At 42.1% G+C, this 18,636-nt stretch overlaps 1 protein-coding gene across 1 annotated transcript in view; it reads left to right on the top strand.

The window, feature by feature from the left end:
* Window positions 1-18,636, top strand: part of usp39 (ubiquitin specific peptidase 39) — a 54,345-nt gene that overhangs the window by 31,123 nt on the left and 4,586 nt on the right. The window contains exons 10-11 of the mRNA XM_063057120.1: window positions 2,968-3,110; window positions 4,583-4,718. Of these exons, the coding sequence (XP_062913190.1) occupies window positions 2,968-3,110; window positions 4,583-4,718 (279 nt within the window). The remainder of the gene's footprint in view (window positions 1-2,967; window positions 3,111-4,582; window positions 4,719-18,636) is intronic.

Genomic DNA, 18,636 nt, shown 5'->3' with positions numbered 1-18,636 from the left:
AGTGGCATTGACGTTGCCAGAAGGTTTCCCTTCTGTCAGGACCCCTAGTGGAGGAGACCAAGGTGGCATCTTTAATTATAAGTTTAACTCACTATCTACATGGCAACAGACTTGGCTCAAAGGCCAGGTGTTCTTTGGTGAATGGTTTACCACTTGATTCCTTAAACCTTTCTACTGCCTTCTAAGCACATGTGCTGGAGTAGATTTCATCATCTGGAAATAAGATGGAGCATTCTCTTGCGGGAAAATGTTCCCAATTTATTGGCAGCTAATCCACCACTGATGGTACATCATGACTATAGAGCATAGATATACAAAATTAATTTCACTAAGTCATTAAAACTTCTTGAGCATCACCTTGACCATTGCAGTTGTAACCTTAACTGGTTCCTCTCCCCCCCGCCCCCACACTATCTTGGAGGAATTAGGATGAACACTATATGAAGGCATTGTTAGGTGTGCCCATATCCAACTATGAGTTTAAAAAATCATTCTCTATATCTGTATGCCTTGTGTAAGACTGTTAGAATTGCTTTAGCATGGAGATGACTGAATCCTTCCTAAAAACGAAATAAATCTTGACTGATGTCTTCCCAACCTTCTAAAATTGTAAGTTGGTATATTATTGTCACATTTACCAAGGTACATTGAAAAACTGTTTTGTATACCATCCATAGAGATCATTTCATCATATCAGTGGTCATACAAAGAAAAAGCAAGAACAGAATGCAGAGAATGTACACCTGGATTTGGATGAAGAATGAATGTCATTTAGTGATCTAAAAATTGTTATTATATCTTCCTAGCTTTTGTACCTTGTGCTAATAAAACTGGAATCTAGTACATGTGACAATAATAAACCAATTATCAGTGGTGAATTTAACTACCGATGTGAGGAAATAGATATAATTACTGGGGGTGGGGTAAGTGAGAGTGCAATCTCCACGCAGGTGGCATGGAAAGTCTGAACTGAATCCAAACACTTTTAAGCTTGAGCCCTTAATCAGTGCAGTTATAAAACCATAAGACATGGGAACAGGATTAGGCCATTTGACCCATCAAGTCTGCTCTGCTGTTCCATTATGGCTGATTTATGCAGATAAATCAACCCCTTTCTTTTGCCTTCTCCCCGTAACCTTTGACACCCTTATTAATCAAGAGCCTATCAACCCCTGCTTGAAATATACCCAATGACTTGGTCTTCACAGTTGTCTGGCAATGTATTCCACAGATTCACCGCTCTCTGCCTAAAGAGATTCCTCCTTATCTCTGTTTTAAAGGAACATCCTTCTATTCTGAGGCTGTGGTCTTAGACTGCCTTCTTCCCACTATAAGAAATACTCTCTTCTCATCTAATCTATCTAGGCCTTCCACATTCATTAGGTTTCAATGAGATTCACCCTCATTCTTCTAAACTCCAGTGGGTATAGGCCCAGAGCCAACAGACTAGGAGGAAGTGCTGCCTTTTAGCTGACATGTGAAATCAAGGGCACGCATCCCCTCAGGTAGATATGTGTAAAATATTCTACAGCACATTTTGAAAAAAGGTGGAGAGCAGGAGGGTTTTCATGCTATCTTTCCAAATGTTCAGGAGCTACATTCAGCTTGTAGAGCTGCTATCTCCAGCTACCGGGATTCAATCTTGACTTCCCATGCTGTCTGAGTGGAGGTTGCATGTCCCCTCTGAGACGCATGTGTTTCCTCCTACATTCCAACAATCTGACATCGGTAGTGTAATTCACTACTTGTAATTGGTTTAGTATTGTCACGTCCTGAGATACAGTGGAAAAATTTTTGTCTGAATACCACCCAGACAGATCATTCTGTATATAAGTACCTCGAGGTAATACTAGAGATTTAAAAACTTTTAACTTTTAACTCTTCTGGTATGTAGATCAGTGATAACATCTGACAGGACATGAAGAGAATAAAATAGAATTAGGATAAATAGCTGCTTGATAATCAGTGTAAAGACTTATTTCCATTCCTGATGAAGGGTTTTGGTCTGAAACATCAACTGTTTATTCCTCTCCATAGATGCTGCCTGACTTGCTGAGTTCCTCCAGCATTCTGTGTTTGTTGCTCTGGATTTCCAGCATCTACAGAATCTTGTGTTTATTATTTCTATGCTTTTTAACTTTATTGCAATACTGATTATCTTGTCTTGTTTTGTAGAGCTGTTTGTTGGGAACTTGCTGTGCACAGATTAGGTATTCTGTTATTAATCTAGTTCCCATTGGCAAACTGACAATTATTGTGCATCTCTTGTTTCTCTGATCAGTATGTGTAGCTTGTTAGGTGACCTCAGTGCAGTTAAGTGCCATTTTCATTGGGGTGGGTGTGGTGTCACATAAAAACCAGTCTGCTTATGCAGGGCAGGACTTTTTTTTCCACAAAGAGTGGTATTGGAATTTCTATGAAAACTGTATAGTTAATTTTAATGATCACCTGCTTATTTAACAAGGAAGTTTGAAAACTATGTTAATTTTTAAAATTTACCACAATGGGATTTTAATTTGTACTTTCAATAATCTTAATCCAGTAACACAACCACTACTCTAACACACACAAAATGCTGCAGGAACTCAGCAGGATGATCAAGACCAGTCTTGGTGAAGGGTCTCAGCCCAAAATGTCGACTGTTTACTCTTTTCCATAGATGCTGCCTGGCCTGCTGAGTTCCTCCAGCAGTTTGTGTGTGTGTTGCTTTGGATTTCCAGTATCTGCAGATTTTGTTTGCCTACATTACAACATTATGACAGTTACTCGTACTTTATTTGCTGCAAGGCATTTTAAACCAGCCTGAGGTTATGAAAGATAGATGTGAAATATCCTATGACATGCTTTGAAAAGGGTGGGAGCAGGAATTTACTCACGCTGTCTCGCCAAATGCTGGTTTATCAACCAAAGGGGTCCAATCAATGATGTAGCCAACACTTAACAAACTGTTTGTTGTAATTTCTTCAGGAGTATAAAACTTACAAGGAGAATTTCCTGAAGAGGTTCCAGCTGACAAAGCTACCCCCCTATCTCATCTTCTACATCAAGAGATTCACAAAGAATAATTTCTTCATAGAGAAGAACCCCACCATCGTCAATTTTCCAATAACGTAAGTAATTTGCGTTTAGTTTTCAGTTTTTTCACCCTTTAATTGTGTGTAGTTCCTTTAACATCCATCATTACAATATCAACTAAAATGGGAAATGCTGGAAGTACTCAGTAGGTCATGCAGCATCTGTGGAGCAAGAAACAGGGTTAACATTTCAGATCAATCTGCTGTCCAGATCTGCTACAAGCTCTAAAGGTTAATTATGTGAAATTATCATATCCTGAAGACTAATTTAACATTTCAAATGATGGCTGGTAATCAGAACTGACTGTCTCTGACCTGTTGCATGTTTCCAGTACTTGTTGGTATCTGTAAACTTTTTGCTAAACCAAATCCTCATCTGATTTCCCCGCGTGGTCTGTCAGTGACTTGCCATAAGCACAAACATTCTGCTTTTCTTGGGCTGGATGTGCTAAAGTATTTGTAACATTTCATCTACAGCTTGGCTGATGTCAGCTAATGTAGTGTAGAAACTTGAAATGAAAACGAAAAATGTTGGAAATGCCGGGTGAAGCAATACTTTGGGAGCCAACCAGGTGTTGAGTAAACACAACGGAACAAGCTTGAATTATGAGGTTCAGATTCAGATTTCATGTTCACCGAAACAAACAGTGAAATATGCTTGTTGAAAACCAAACCAAAACCAAAACCGCTCAGGCATTAAGCATGTGGGTTGATACTGCATTGTGATGCACAACAGTACAACAAGTTGTAAAGTCGAAGGAAGTACATTTGTTCCTTTATTGAGAAATCAGCAAAGACAAACAGTCTTGAAATGATAAAAGCTAATAAAACTAAAACCAGCAGTGTAACAAAATAAACAGTCCAAGCGTATTCAGACATACTTAAGCCAAGTATATTTAAGCAGTCAACAAAAAAAAATCACCCCCCTGCCCACTCCCTAGCTCTACCCAAACTAAACCAAAGACAAAGCATAAATATGTGTCTATGCTCTTCGCTTCTACCACGCCCCAACCCACGTGACTAACTACCCATAATAAACATGCAACATAAAATACAATACAGACAGAATATAGATGCATGGCTTCTACAACATCACTTGCATTACCTACCAACATACCTAAGGATGTGCTGGGGGCAGCCTGCAAGTAGCACCACATATTCCAGCACTGATGTAACATGCTCAGCAGAACAACACAAAACACAATAAAATAGAATACAAGAAACAAAAAAACCCCAGTAAAACAAGCCACTTTCCTCCTGCTCTCACTCCCTCCCACCCACACACCCACACGCGCAATCCTTCAGTCTCCAGACCCCAGGCTTCAACCATTAGACTTCAACTTCCAGACTTCCGATCAGCCTTTGGTATTACCCTTGGACTAGCCAGTGAAGGGACCCTGAACTCCAGTGTCAGACTCCGGGATCGCCAACTGTCAGTTCCCCTATCCCTTTCGGGTAATGAGGATTTAGCATTATAAAACGAACATGCTTATTGGAATGTGTTTCAGGAATGTGGATTTAAGAGAATACCTGTCCGAAGAGGTTCAGGCTGTGCACAAACACACCACCTATGACCTAATAGGTAATGTGGTACACGATGGAAAGCCTGGTGAAGGAGCATATCGGGTCCACGTTTTGCATCACGTGAGTATGCATTTGATGAAGTCCTGTTTCTGGTATCTCTTTCTCTTTACGAGACTCCTGGGAGTTTAGCTGTACTCGACTTGATTGACCCTCAGTGGAAGGAATGAATGCAATACTAAAGTACATTACAGATATTGAAAGAAAGATTAGCTTGAGCTTGTGGCAGAAAAATTTCTTAAGCCATGCAAATAAGCGTTTCACTTTGTAATATTCTCTTAATTGAATTGTGGCATGGTAGCGTAGTGCTTTACACTTAAATAGGTGCTCCTCCTGCCCCTTCGCATTCCTCACCTCCATTTAGGGCCCCAAATAGTCCTTCCAGGTGAGGCAGCGTTTCATCTGTGAGTCTGTCGGGGTTACCTACAGTATCCGGTGGAACTGGTGTGGCGTCTTCTACCTAATGCAGGTTGAAGGACCGCTTTGTTGAGCACCTTTGCTCCGTATGCAACAGGCAGAATTTCCGACTGACCAACCATTCTAATTTCAATCCCCATTCCCATTCCAACATGTTAATCCATGACCTTCTCAGCTGCCATGATTAGGCCACTTTCAGGTTGGAGGAGCAACACTTCATATTTCATCTAGGTAGCCTCCAAATGATGACATGAATATTGATTTCTCTAACTTCCAGTAATTTTGTTTCTTCTTCCATTCTCCACTCTTATCCCTTCTCTTCTCCGCACCTGCCCATCACCTCCCCCTGATGCCCCTCGTCCTTCCCTTTCCCATGATCCACTTTGCTCTCCTAACAAATTCCTTCTTTAGTCCTTTACCATTTCCAGCTATCTCTTCTCATCTTCTCACTTTCATCCCCTCCCCTACCCGCCTACCAGCTTGTACTCCTTCCCCTGCCCCCACCTTATTTTGACTTCTTCCCTCTTCCTTTCCAGAGCTGATGAAGAGTCCTGTCCAAAATTATGACTCTTTATTCCTTTACATAGATGCTGCCAGACCTGAGTATTTTGTGTATGTTATAGTGGATCTTTTTTTTCACACTTTTCCCATTTGAACTTATTGGACATTGGCTTATTTTTGTCACATATGCTGATGTGAGGTACAGTGAAAATCTTCGTTGTTTTTCATACTTTCCTTACAGATCACTTCAGTTCTTGGTGCATGAGGTAGTACCAGGAAGAGCAAGGTATAAAGGGACCTATACACTTTATCACTATAGCCCTGCTCTTTTACAACATGGTTGAAGTTTAATGCAGTCTGACTGTACATATATGCAACCAAATGAAACAATGTTCCTTCGGACCACAGTGCACCTGCACAACAAATATCATGCACAGCACATAAACTAAAATAGTATATTAAAAATAAATTAATAAAATATAATTCAAAATGCATGTAGTAAAGCGCAGCCCAAGTAAACAGTAAACATCTTGCTATCCCTAGTGTCAAGACCTCAGTGGTGGCAGGATATTCATTAGTCTCATATCCTGTTTGAAGAAGCCATTATCCAGTCTGACAGTCCTAGTCCTAATGCTTCTGTACCTCCTTCCTGACGATATTGGGTCAAAGAGATTGTGGGATGGTTGGTAGGGATCCTCAACAATACTCTGGGACCCTTTGTCTGCAACAGAGGGAAGATGAATAAAAGTGAAGAACTCAATGTAATAGTGCTAAGGAAATTAATGGGGCTAAAGGATATCAGACTCTTAAGGCTTATAATGAGTGTATTATAAATGGAATGATTAATTTCCTCAGTTATTGTGTTGCTCTAATACACTTACAGCAGAGCATTCGGTTTTCTTTGATTTTTCACTCCTCTTGATTTACTATTATCTTCTCTTTTAATTTTACTCCCACATTTATTATGCTTTTAGAGGCCATAATGAGTCCATTAAGAAGGATGAGGTTTCAGGGTACTTGGAGGGACACGATAAAATAGGCGGAAGTCAGCCTGTTTTCCTTAAGGGATATCTTGCCTGACAAATCAGTTGGAATTCTTTGAGGAAGACAAATGAATGTCAGTGGATGTTGTTTGCTTGGATTTTTAGAAGGCCTTTGACAAGGAATAAACGGGACCTTTTCAGAATGGCAGGCGGTGACTAGTGGGGTACCGCAAGGCTCAGTGCTAGGACCCCAGTTGTTTACAATATATATTAATGACTTGGATGAGGGAATTAAATGCAGCATCTCCAAGTTTGCGGATGACATGAAGCTGGGTGGCAGTGTTAGCAGTGAGGAGGATGCTAAGAGGATGCAGGGTGACTTGGATAGGTTGGGTGAGTGGGCAAACTCATGGCAGATGCAATTTAATGTGGATAAATGTGAAGTTATCCACTTTGGTGGCAAAAATAGGAAAACAGATTATTATCTGAATGGTGGCCAATTAGGAAAAGGGGAGGTGCAACGAGACCTGGGTGTCATTATACACCAGTCATTGAAAGTGGGCATGCAGGTACAGCAGGCGGTGAAAAAGGCGAATGGTATGCTGGCATTTATAGCGAGAGGATTCGAGTACAGGAGCAGGGAGGTACTACTGCAGTTATACAAGGCCTTGGTGAGACCACACCTGGAGTATTGTGTGCAGTTTTGGTCCCCTAATCTGAGGAAAGACATCTTTGCCATAGGGGGAGTACAAAGAAGGTTCACCAGATTGATTCCTGGGATGGCAGGACTTTCATATGAAGAAAGACTGGATGAACTGGGCTTGTACTCGTTGGAATTTAGAAGATTGAGGGGGGATCTGATTGAAACGTATAAGATCCTAAAGGGATTGGACAGGCTAGATGCAGGAAGATTGTTCCCGATGTTGGGGAAGTCCAGAACGAGGAGTCACAGTTTGAGGATAGAGGGGAAGCTTTTTAGGACCGAGATTAGGAAAAACTTCTTCACACAGAGAGTGGTGAATCTGTGGAATTCTCTGCCACAGCAAACTGTTGAGGCCAGTTCATTGGTTATGTTTAAGAGGGAGTTAGATATGGCCCTTGTGGCTACGGGGATCAGGGGGTATGGAGGGAAGGCTGGGGCGGGGTTCTGAGTTGGATGATCAGCCATGATCATAATAAATGGCGGTGCAGGCTCGAAGGGCCGAATGGCCTACTCCACCTATTTTCTATGTTTCTATGTTTCTATGTGTTGCATATGAGGCTGATAACCAATGGTGTTTACAGAAAAGATACTAGCCTGTATAGGGGCTGGGGTTACTGGCAGGAGGCAAAGGGCAGAAAGAAAGGGGGTCTTTTCTGGTTGGCTGCTAGTGACTAGTGGTGTTCTGCAATGGCTAGTGTTGGCTGTTACTTCTCACGTTAAATGTTAATGATCTGGATGACGGAATTAATGGCTTTGTTAAGTTTGTGGAGGACACAGAGATAGGTTAGGGCCAGGTAGTGTTGAAGAAGCAGTGGTTACTAACCTTTTTTATGCCATGAACTAATACCATGGGGACCCTTGCTATAGAAGGACTTTGACAGATTAGGGGAATGGGCAATGAAACAGCAGATCAAATACAATGTGGGGAAGTGTATGGTCATCCACATCGATAGAAGGAATAGAGACATTGTCTATTGTCTAAACATGAAGCGATGTCAGAAATTGGAGGTGCAAAGGGTTTTGAGAATCCTGTTGCAGGGTTACTGAAAGGTTAATTTGCAGGTTGAGTCAGTAGTAAGGAAGGCAAATGCAATGTTAGCATTGATTTTGAGAAGACAAGGATATTTAAAGCAGAGGTCCATCCATCCCCCCACCCCACCCTACCTATTGAGATACAGTACGGAATAGGCCCCTCTGGCCTCTTGAGCCATGCTGCCCAGCAATTTCCCCCCCCACCCCATTTAATCATGGGACAATTTACAATGACCAATTAACCTACCAACCGGTACGTCCCTGGACTGTGAGAGGAAACGGGCACACCTGGAGGAAACTCAAGCGGTCATGGAGAGAATGTACGAACTCTTTTTGGGCAGCGGCGGAATTGAACCTGGGTTACCTGTACTGTAAATTGTTGTGCTCCCATGGTTGATAGGTTCTGGATCAGTAAGGGTGTCAGTGACTTGACACTCTTTACTGCCCATTCCTGCTGTTTCGATTCAGCCTGGTAAACAAGGAACTAAAGCCTATCTTATCCAGGGCAGTTCGGGAGGAATCTCCTCAATGCTGAGTCTCTTAGAACATTCCTCATCCATTAATGATCAACAGTCTAGCAGCTTTTCTGTTATTTGTTTTGTTTTATTTAGAGATACAGCACAGTTAAAGGCCCTTCTAGCCTAACAAGCCCGAACCGCCAGATTAGACCCAATGTGATCAATTAACCTACCAGTCCATATCTCCTTGGACTGGGGGAGGAAACTGAAGCATCCCCAGAGGACCCATGTGGTCACAGGGAACATGACAAAACCCTTACTGACAGCGACCGGAAACGAACCTGGGTCATTGGCACTGACACTAACTGCTGTCTTACTCTATCATCCCCATTTGTCTTTAAAAATATCAGATGTTATACTAGGGATTGATCTTGGGATCATCCAGGGGTTCCCAAACTTTTTTATGCCATGGACCAATATCATTAGGCAAGGGGTTTGTGGATTCGAGGTTGGGAACCCCTGGTTGCCCCAATTATATTCATTTACAAATAAGTAATGTCTGTCTAATAAATGCAAGATGAGGAGAAGGAATCAAGTAATCAGTTGAAAAATTCCTCTTTCCTTATTAATAGAAATAAAAGAACATTTAATGGGTAAGGATCAAAGTTTGAATGATGGACATATGTGAAATGAATGCTCTGAATATCTGTTGGAGTAGTTTGGTACAGATGCTGACTGTTAATCAGTGTCTGTGCTGATGTTTACCACTATAGTTGAATTCCTCATCACTGACCTCCTATTCCTATATTTGAATTATTTATTCACTTTCTGTTTCAATGCTGTTCCATCTGCATCTACCAGACTCTCAGGAAGTGCATCTAACCCTGAACCATTTTGCTTTTTGAACAGAAATCTTTCTTAATGTTTCTGCTTAATTTGTAATCTAAAGTCATTTAGTTGTTGGACTGGTTTCTTTCAGTTGGCCCTGTCGAAACCCTGAATGATTTTCAATACTCAATGTAGAACAATCCATATAACAGTATTCACTCAGCTCTGGGGCCGTCGTGCTGAATCTTTCAGTCTCGTTAGAACTTTTGTTGTGAGCGTGCTGTGCTGGAGCCTGAAGCAAGGTATCATTTGTGGGCTGCCCCCCCAGCACATCTTGGTCATTGACACCAACAATGCATTTTACTGTATGTTTCGATGTTCCTGTGACAAAGCTAATCTTTAATATTTAATCCAATTTTATAAAGTGATCCTGGAATTGCGTTCAACTTAGATTGGCTGTATCTCAATATATACAAAAGGGTGCAGAGAGATTTATCAGGATACTGCCTGGGTTAGAGTTTCAGAATAGGTTGAGCAGGCTACAGCTTTTCTTTTTATAGCAAAGAAGGATGAGAGCTGATGTGATAGAGGTGTCGAAGATGATAAGCGCAGATCAAGTGGACAGCCAGAGCTATTTCTTAGCATGGAAATGGCTAATGCCAGTGTGCATAATTTTAAGGTGGTTGGAGGGAAGTATAGGGAGGAGGTGTCAGGGAGAGTTTTTTTTTTACATAGAGAGTGATGGATACATGGAATGCTCTGCCAGGGGTGATGGTAGAGGCAGGTACATTAGGGACATTTAAGAAACTCTAAGATAGGCACATGGATGATAGAAAAATGGGGGGCTATGTAGAAGAAAAGGGTTAGATTGATTTTGCAGTAGGTTAAAATGTTGGCACAATGTGGTTGACCTGTACTGTGCTGTAACATCCTGTGTTCTGTCTATTGGAACACAGGACACTGTACCTATGCTGACTCTTTGTAAGAACTGTTAATGATTTCTCCACTCTTGCATTTTCTCTGAAGACCTGTAGTTTTCTGTCCTTCAAGTCATCTGATTTCCTTTTGAGCATCTGACAGTTTAATATTTCACTAGGACTCATTGTCATAACTGCTGTAGTAAATATAAAAAGCCTTTTATCAGCTCTCAACACAATAAATACAATAACAGCTGGAAGTCATGAATGGTAAAGTGTTACAGGGTATTAAACCCATAAATGCACCTTTGCGAATTTTGGCATCTGTATCATACTGGTTTACCCACTTTGGCTCTATACGTTGTTGTGCTACAGTTTCTGACCTTTGAGACTGCCATGCTGTTTGTCTGGCATCTCGTACTGTAAGACCAGAATTGAGTCTTATGGGCAAATTGTACTTTTCCAGTGTTTCTAGAATTCACTGATTTTTGTTTCAGGTTTTAGATTCTTATTTTGAATACCAAGGCACAAGGGGGTGAGATGAAAAAGAGAAGCTTATTTTAGACACTGAAAGCCTAAGGCTACAGAAAGCTTAAAGTATGCTAAATGTGGGAGTGAAATTAGAAGAGATGATAATAGAATCAAAGGAAGATATAAAAAAGAAAATCTAACACTAAGTGCATTAAGAGTAACAGAATAATTGAAATCTTGACCCTGTTCAAAGTTCAAAGTAAATTTTATTATTAAAGTACATAGATGCCACCATATACAACCCTAAGATTCATTTTCTTGTGGGCATATTCAGCAAATTAGAGAGAATAGCAACTATAACAAGATCAATGAAAGATCAACCAGAGTGCAGAAGACAACAAACTGTGCAAATGCAAATATTAATAAATATCAACAAATAACGAATACATGAGGTAATGAGATAAAGAGTCCTTAAAGTGAGATCATTGGAAAATGTCACTCCACTCTTTAAGAAGGGAAGGGGGACAGAAGAAAGGTAATTACAGGCCTGTTAACCTGACCTCAGTGGTTGGGAAGATGTTGGAGTTGATTGTTAAGGATGTGTTTTCAAGGTACTTTGAGGCACATGATAAAATAGGCCAAAGTCAGCATGGTTTCCTCAAGGGGAAATTTTCCCTGCCAAATCTGTTGGAATTCTTTGAAGAAATAACAAGTAGGATAGACAAAGGAGAATTGGTGGATGTTGTGTACTTGGATTTTCAGAAGGCCTTTGACATGCTGCCACAGATGGCTGCTTAGCACGTTAAGAGTCCATGATATTACAGGAAGGATACTAGCACGGATAGAGCATTGGCTGATTGGCAGGAGGCAAAGAGTGGTGATTAAGGGAGCCTTTTCTGATTGGCTGCCGATGACTAATGGTGTTCCTGTGTTCCACAGGGGCCTGTGTTAGGACCATTTCTTTTTAATTGTATGTCAATGATTTGGATGACAGAATTGATGACTTTGTGGCCAAGTTTGCGGACGATATGAAAGTAGGTGGAGGGACAGGTAGCTCTGAGGAAGTAGAAAGGCTGCAGAAGGACTTGGACAGATTAGGGGAATGGGCAAAGAAGTGACAAATGGAATACAGCATCGGGAAGTGTATGGACATGTGCTTTGGTAGAAGAAATAAAAGCATAGACTATTTTCTAAATGGGGAAAAATTCAAGAATTGGAGGTGCAAGGGGACTTGGGAGTCTTTGTGCAGTATTCCCTAAAGATTAATTTGCAGGTTGAGTTGGTGGCAAGGAAGGCAAATGTATGTCAGCATTCATTTCAAGAGGACTAGAATATAACAACAAGGATGTAATGCTGAGGCTTTATAAAGCATTGGTGAGGCCTCACTTGGAGTATTGTAAGCAGTAAGGAACATTTGTTCTCTGGTCTTGTACTCTCTGGAATTTAGAAGAATGACGGGAGATCTTGTAGTGACGGAGTCTAGGGCTGGAGGGCACAGCCTCAGGATAGAATGATGTCCATTTAGAATGGAGATCAGGAAGAATTTCTTTAGCAAGAGGATGGTGAATCTAGAATTCGTTGCTGCGGTTTACCGTGGAGACCAGGTCATGGGGTGTGTTTAAGGTAGAGGTTGATTGGATCCTGATGAGTCCGTGCATGAGAGGTTACAGGGAGAAGGCAGGAGAATGGAGTTGAGAGGAAAATGGATCAGCCATGATGAAATGGCAGAGCAGACTCGATGGGCCAATTGGGGTAATTCTGCTATTGTTTCAAAGGTTCAGAGTTCCAATTTAATGTCAGAGGAATGTGCACAATATACATTGTATGTTGTGAGATGCTTTTTCTTTGTGAACATCCCTGAAAACAGAGAAGTGCCCCAAAGAATGAACGCCAGTTAAACGTGAGAACCCCAAAGTCCCCCCCGCTTCCCCCTCCCATGCGTAAGTGGCAGCAAGCAGCGATCCCCCCTCACGCCAGCAAAAAAAAGTGCACCTGCTACCAAGCAAAGCGTGAGCTAGGCGATAGCAAAGATACAGACCTTGCAGTTATCCCAAAGACTATGGCATTTCATCCGGCATTCGACAAACCACGGGTTCTCTCTCTCCCTAATAAGACATAACAACATCCTGCTGGTTTATGATGTTAAAAAGTCCGTTTCGTTGCTTTTTACGAGCTCTATGCCTGAAGATCGCAAAGACCTTGGGTCTTCGGTTCCACAGCAAAAGATTTTCTGGCCCCCCCGACAACATACGAGTCTCCTGCCATGACACTGACCCACGATCCACCCATCTCCGGAGCCCTGAGATCTTAGGCTTCTGAATTCGAGCCGGACTCTCAGGCCGAACCCTTGGCATGCTGAACAAAAATGGCTGGTCCTGAAACCCCGTAAGTGGATCTCATTCCCACAAAGAACCAAAGTCTGCATGTAACTCCAGGTCAGGGTCTTCAAAAGAACCCTGAAAGGGAAAAATGAAGATATTAAAGGTGAAACTAGAGCTGTTTCTGAACATGCAATAAAAGGAGTCACCGTTTAGCACCATCTTAACTCTGCCTCCATCAATCTCTTGTGGTTTTTATGAGGTAGTTGTGTGAGCTAGGACTGTTCACTTTGGAGCAAAGGAGGATGAGATGTGACTTGATAGAGGTGTATAAGATGATAAGAGGCATAGTGTAGATAGCCAGTGCCTTTTTCCCTATGAAACGGCTAAATGAAGAGGGCATAGCTTTAAGGCGTTTGGGGGAAAGTATAAGGGTAGAGTAGATTCATGGAATGCCAGGGTTAGTGGTAGATGCAGATACATTAGGGATATTTAAGAAACCTTTAGATAGGCACAAAGATGAAATAAAAATGATGGGCTACGTGGGAGAAGGGTTAAAGGGTTGATACAAGATTGTGAGATGAAGGGCCTGTGCTGGCCTGTACTGTTCCATAATTTATAATAGTGGAAGTGTCAGGCTGTTAAAGGAAAGAAGGACATTGCAGAGGCTCTTTCTTTCAACTTTTAGTATCCATTGTTTTGAGAGAGGTGCCAGTGGATTAAAGCATTGTACAATTGGTTAAAAAGGAAATGTTTACTGGCCATACTTAAGGTAGGCAAATCAGTTGATGGATTTAGAAACCACAATGTAGAAAGCTCAGATAATCAGGTATAGTCGGCATGGATTAATTTAGTAAAAGGCCACTCTTCACTGATGCAGTTGGATTCTTTGTGAGCATGAGGGCAGTGCACGTAATGAGGCCCTACATGGATATTAGCAAGGCTTTTGATAACGTCCCACATGCCAAACTAATCACAGAACTAAAAGCTCTTATGATCTAAAATTTGGGATGGTGTCTGGGAGCAACTGTTTTTGTCACGGGAACGTTGTTGCTAGTGGGGTTCCACAGTACCTTGTATTTATATTTAGTCTCTTGTTTTTTTTTTGTATGAGACTGTATATGAATGATAAAGACGTATTTAAGGGCATGATAAAAATGATCTAAAATTTGCCCATGTTGTTGGGAGCTTAAGACTATAGATTCACGGACCCCTTGTTAATGGTAAGGCTCCACAGCATAAAAGTTGTGAATCCTTGTTGTAGAAAGATATTGAAGGTCTTGTCAGTCGGACAGAAGAGTGACATATGAAACTCAGTCCAGATAAGAGATATTGTCTTTGGGGATGAACTCCAAGGCAATGGAGGTATACAATGAGACTTTTGAGAGCTGTGGAGGAATAGAGGCATCATGTGATATATGCACACTGATCCTTGAATGTTCTCTATGACATCCCCTGTTCTATCACAGCTTTTCTAGAGCAGAGTGACCAAATTTCTACACTCTACCCAAGCCAGGATCTAATTAATGCTGTTCCACCATAACTTAAAAAAAAATCTTTTGTTAATTGGGATCTGGGTGGTGCCGGCAGGGTCAGAGTTTCATTGCCTGTCACTCACAGTCCCTGACACAGTGGTGGTACGCTGACACCTTGAACTGCTGTTCTTTTGGCAAAAGTACTCCCACAGTGCTGATGATGGGTGGGGGTTCCAAGATTGCAACCAGCAACAATGAGAGATCGACTGAGGCATTACAAAAGGATGTGAGCATCATGCAGCCGATGTACTTCTGATCGAATGATGGAAAGATCACCGATGAGGTGGCTGTGGCTTTGCCTGGCATGCTGCCCTGAGGAGCTGGGACTGAGAAGACATCACTTTAAACAACCAGAATCATCTTTCTTTGTAACACACATAAAAGTTGCTGGTGAACGCAGCAGGCCAGGCAGCATCTCTAGGAAGAGGTACAGTCAACGTTTCAGGCCGAGACCCTTCGTCAGGACTAACTGAACGAAGAGTGAGTAAGGGATTTGAAAGTTGGAGGGGGAGGGGGAGATCCAAAATGATAGGAGAAGACAGGAGGGGGAGGGATGGAGCCAAGAGCTGGACAGGTGATTGGCAAAAGGGATACGAGAGGATCATGGGACAGGAAGTCCGGGAAGAAAGACAAGGGGGGGGAACCCAGAGGATGGGCAAGGGGTATATTCAGAGGGACAAAGGGAGAAAAAGGAGAGTGAGAGAAAGAATGTGTGTATAAAAATAAGTAACAGATGGAATACGAGGGGGAGGTGGGGCATTAGTGGAAGTTAGAGAAGTCGATGTTCATGCCATCAGGTTGGAGGCTACCCAGACGGAATATAAGGTGTTGTTCCTCCAACCTGAGTGTGGCTTCATCTTTACAGTAGAGGAGGCCGTGGATAGACATGTCAGAATGGGAATGAGATGTGGAATTAAAATGTGTGGCCACTGGGAGATCCTGCTTTCTCTGGCGAACAGAGCATAGGTGTTCAGCAAAGCGGTCTCCCAGTCTGCGTCGGGTCTTGCCAATATATAAAAGGCCACATCGGGAGCACCGGACGCAGTATATCACCCCAGCCGACTCACAGGTGAAGTGTTGCCTCACCTGGAAGGACTGTTTGGGGCCCTGAATGGTGGTAAGGGAGGAAGTGTAAGGGCATGTGTAGCACTTGTTCCGCTTACACGGATAAGTGCCAGGAGGGAGATCAGTGGGGAGGGATTGGGGGGGGGGGGGACGAATGGACAAGGGAGTCGCGTAGGGAGTGATCCCTGCGGAATGCGGGGGGGGGGAGGGAAAGATGTGCTTAGTGGTGGGATCCCGTTGGAGGTGGCGGAAGTTACGGAGAATAATATGTTGGACCCAGAGGCTGGTGGGGTGGTAGGTGAGGACCAGGGGAACCCTATTCCTAGTGGGGTGGCAGGAGGATGGAGTGAGAGCAGATGTACCAGCAACTTTTATGTGTGTTGTTTGAATTTCCAGCATCTGCAGAATTCCTGTTGTTTTCATCTTTCTTTGTGCAATGTTGGGCAGCAGACACTGCAGTCTCTTCCCATTTATGCCGTTGATTTCAGTGTACAGGCTCCTAGGTTTTGCAGTCAGTCAAATGATCACATAAAATGGAGGGCAGTCAATCTTTCCTCACACTTGGATCAGGGCTGTGAAGAGGTCTGGCGATAAGTGGTCCTGATGAAACTTAAGCAAGGTGTTGGTCAGCAGATTATTGGTAAGTGCCACTTGAAAGGACTGACATTGACACCTTTCATCGCTTTGTTGAAGACTGAGATGCCCACTCAGCAGATTGGCTTTTCCTATCTTTTACAGAAAAGCTAATAGAAATTAGCTCAGCTGTTATCCTGAAATAGAAAAGCTGGAAGAACTCAACCAATCATGCAGGTGATAAGCAACATTAGTCCTGAGTGCTGCCAAGACCATTTAAGAAAGCTGTGAAAGACAGATATAATGGTGGGAAGTGACGAGAGAGCAGTTTTACACCAAGGCAGAAAATTTAAGAGGGTTGCAAAGTTGCATGATGGAAGATGAGATGTTCTTAACTTGGATCTCACTATGGCAGTGGAAAAGGTTGCAGAGAGACAAATCTGAATGGGAGCAGGATTGAGAATTAAAGTGACATACACCAGGAAGCTTAGGATCGCCCTATAGACTGAACATGGGCGTTTGACAGAGCGATCATCTAGTCTGCATTTGGTTTCTCTGATGTAGTGTACACATTAAATATAAGGCCTCTGCATTATATCCTTGCTTTTATATTCTAGTCCTCTTGAAATGAATGTTAACATTGCATTCACCTTCCTCACCACTGACTCAAACTGCAATTTGACCTTTTGTGAATCCTGCACAAGGACCCTCAAATCCCTTTGTGTCTCAGATTTTTGAATTTTCTTCCCATTTAAAAAAATTGTCTATGATTTTATTTCTTCTACAAAAAAGCATGACCATCGACTCCAACCTCAACACTGAGGTCAGGCTAGCTGGCTTATAGTTTTCTTTCTTCTGCCTCCCTCCCTTCTTGAAGAGTAGAGGGACATTTTCAGTTTTCCACTTCTACAGAACCATGTCAAAATCTATTGATTCTTGTCAGATCATTACTAAGCCATCTTCAGGCACCTCTTTCAGAAGCCTGGGGGTGCACTGCATTAGATCTAGGTGACTTAGCTACCTTCAGACCTTTCAGTTTCCCAAGCACCATCTGCCTAGTAATAACAACTGCACTCACTTCTGTCCCTTGACACTCTCTAACTTCTGGCGTACTGCTAGTGTCCACAGTAAAGACTGATGCAAAATACTTATTCAGTTCATCTGCCAATTCTTTGTCCCCCATTACTTTTCTCAAGCATCTTTTTCCAGTGGTTCAATATCTACACTGACCTCTGTTTTACTTTTTATCTGAAAAAAAACTTTCACTATCTTCTTTGATATTATTGGCTAGCTTACCATGATATTTCATTTTTCCCTCCCTTGTGGTTCATTTAGTTGATTTAAAAAAAAATGCTCAGTGCTCTAACTTGCGACTAATTTTTGCTATATTATATGCCGTCTCTTTTCCTTTGATGTTGATATTGACTTGCCTTGTTAGACATGGTTGTGTCACCCTGCCTTTAGAATATTCCCTCTCCTTTAGGATGTATCTATTTTCGCCTTCCAAATTGCTCCCAGAAGTCCAGCTGTTGCTGCTCTGCCGTCAATCCTGCTAGTGTCCCCTTCCATTCAACTTTGGCCAGCTCCTCACTCATGCCTTTGTCCATCCCTTTACTCCACTGCAATACTGATGCATCTGATTTTAGCTTCTCCCTCTCAAATTACAGGGTGAATTCTATTATGATCATTGTTACCTAAAGGTTCCATTACCTTAAGCTCACTAATTGTATCCAGTTCATTACACTGTACCCGATCCAGAATTGCTGATTCTCCAGTGGGCTCAACCACAAGCTGCTCCAAAAAGCCATCTTGGAGGGATTCCACAAATTCTCTCTCTTGGGATCTAGCATCAACTTGATTTTCCCAATCAACTACGACTAAACCAAGACCATTGCCTTTTAGACATTTTTTTTCTATCTTCTGTTGTAATCTGTAGACCAAATCCTGGCCTATAAAGCCTATAAATAACTGCCATCAGGGTCTTTTTACCCTTGCAATTTCTTAACACTACCCACAAGGATTTTACATATTCCAGTCCTATGTCACCTCTTTCTAAAGACGATGTCATTTTTTTACCAGCAGAGCCACTGCTCTGCCTACTTGCCTGTCCCTTCAATAGATTGTGTATCCTTGGATATTAAGTTTTCAACCACAATCATCTTTCAGCCATTACTCTGTGA

Source organism: Mobula hypostoma, chromosome 8, assembly GCF_963921235.1.
Source record: "Mobula hypostoma chromosome 8, sMobHyp1.1, whole genome shotgun sequence".
NCBI lineage: Eukaryota > Metazoa > Chordata > Chondrichthyes > Myliobatiformes > Myliobatidae > Mobula > Mobula hypostoma.
This window is presented reverse-complemented; position numbering and strand designations above follow the sequence as displayed.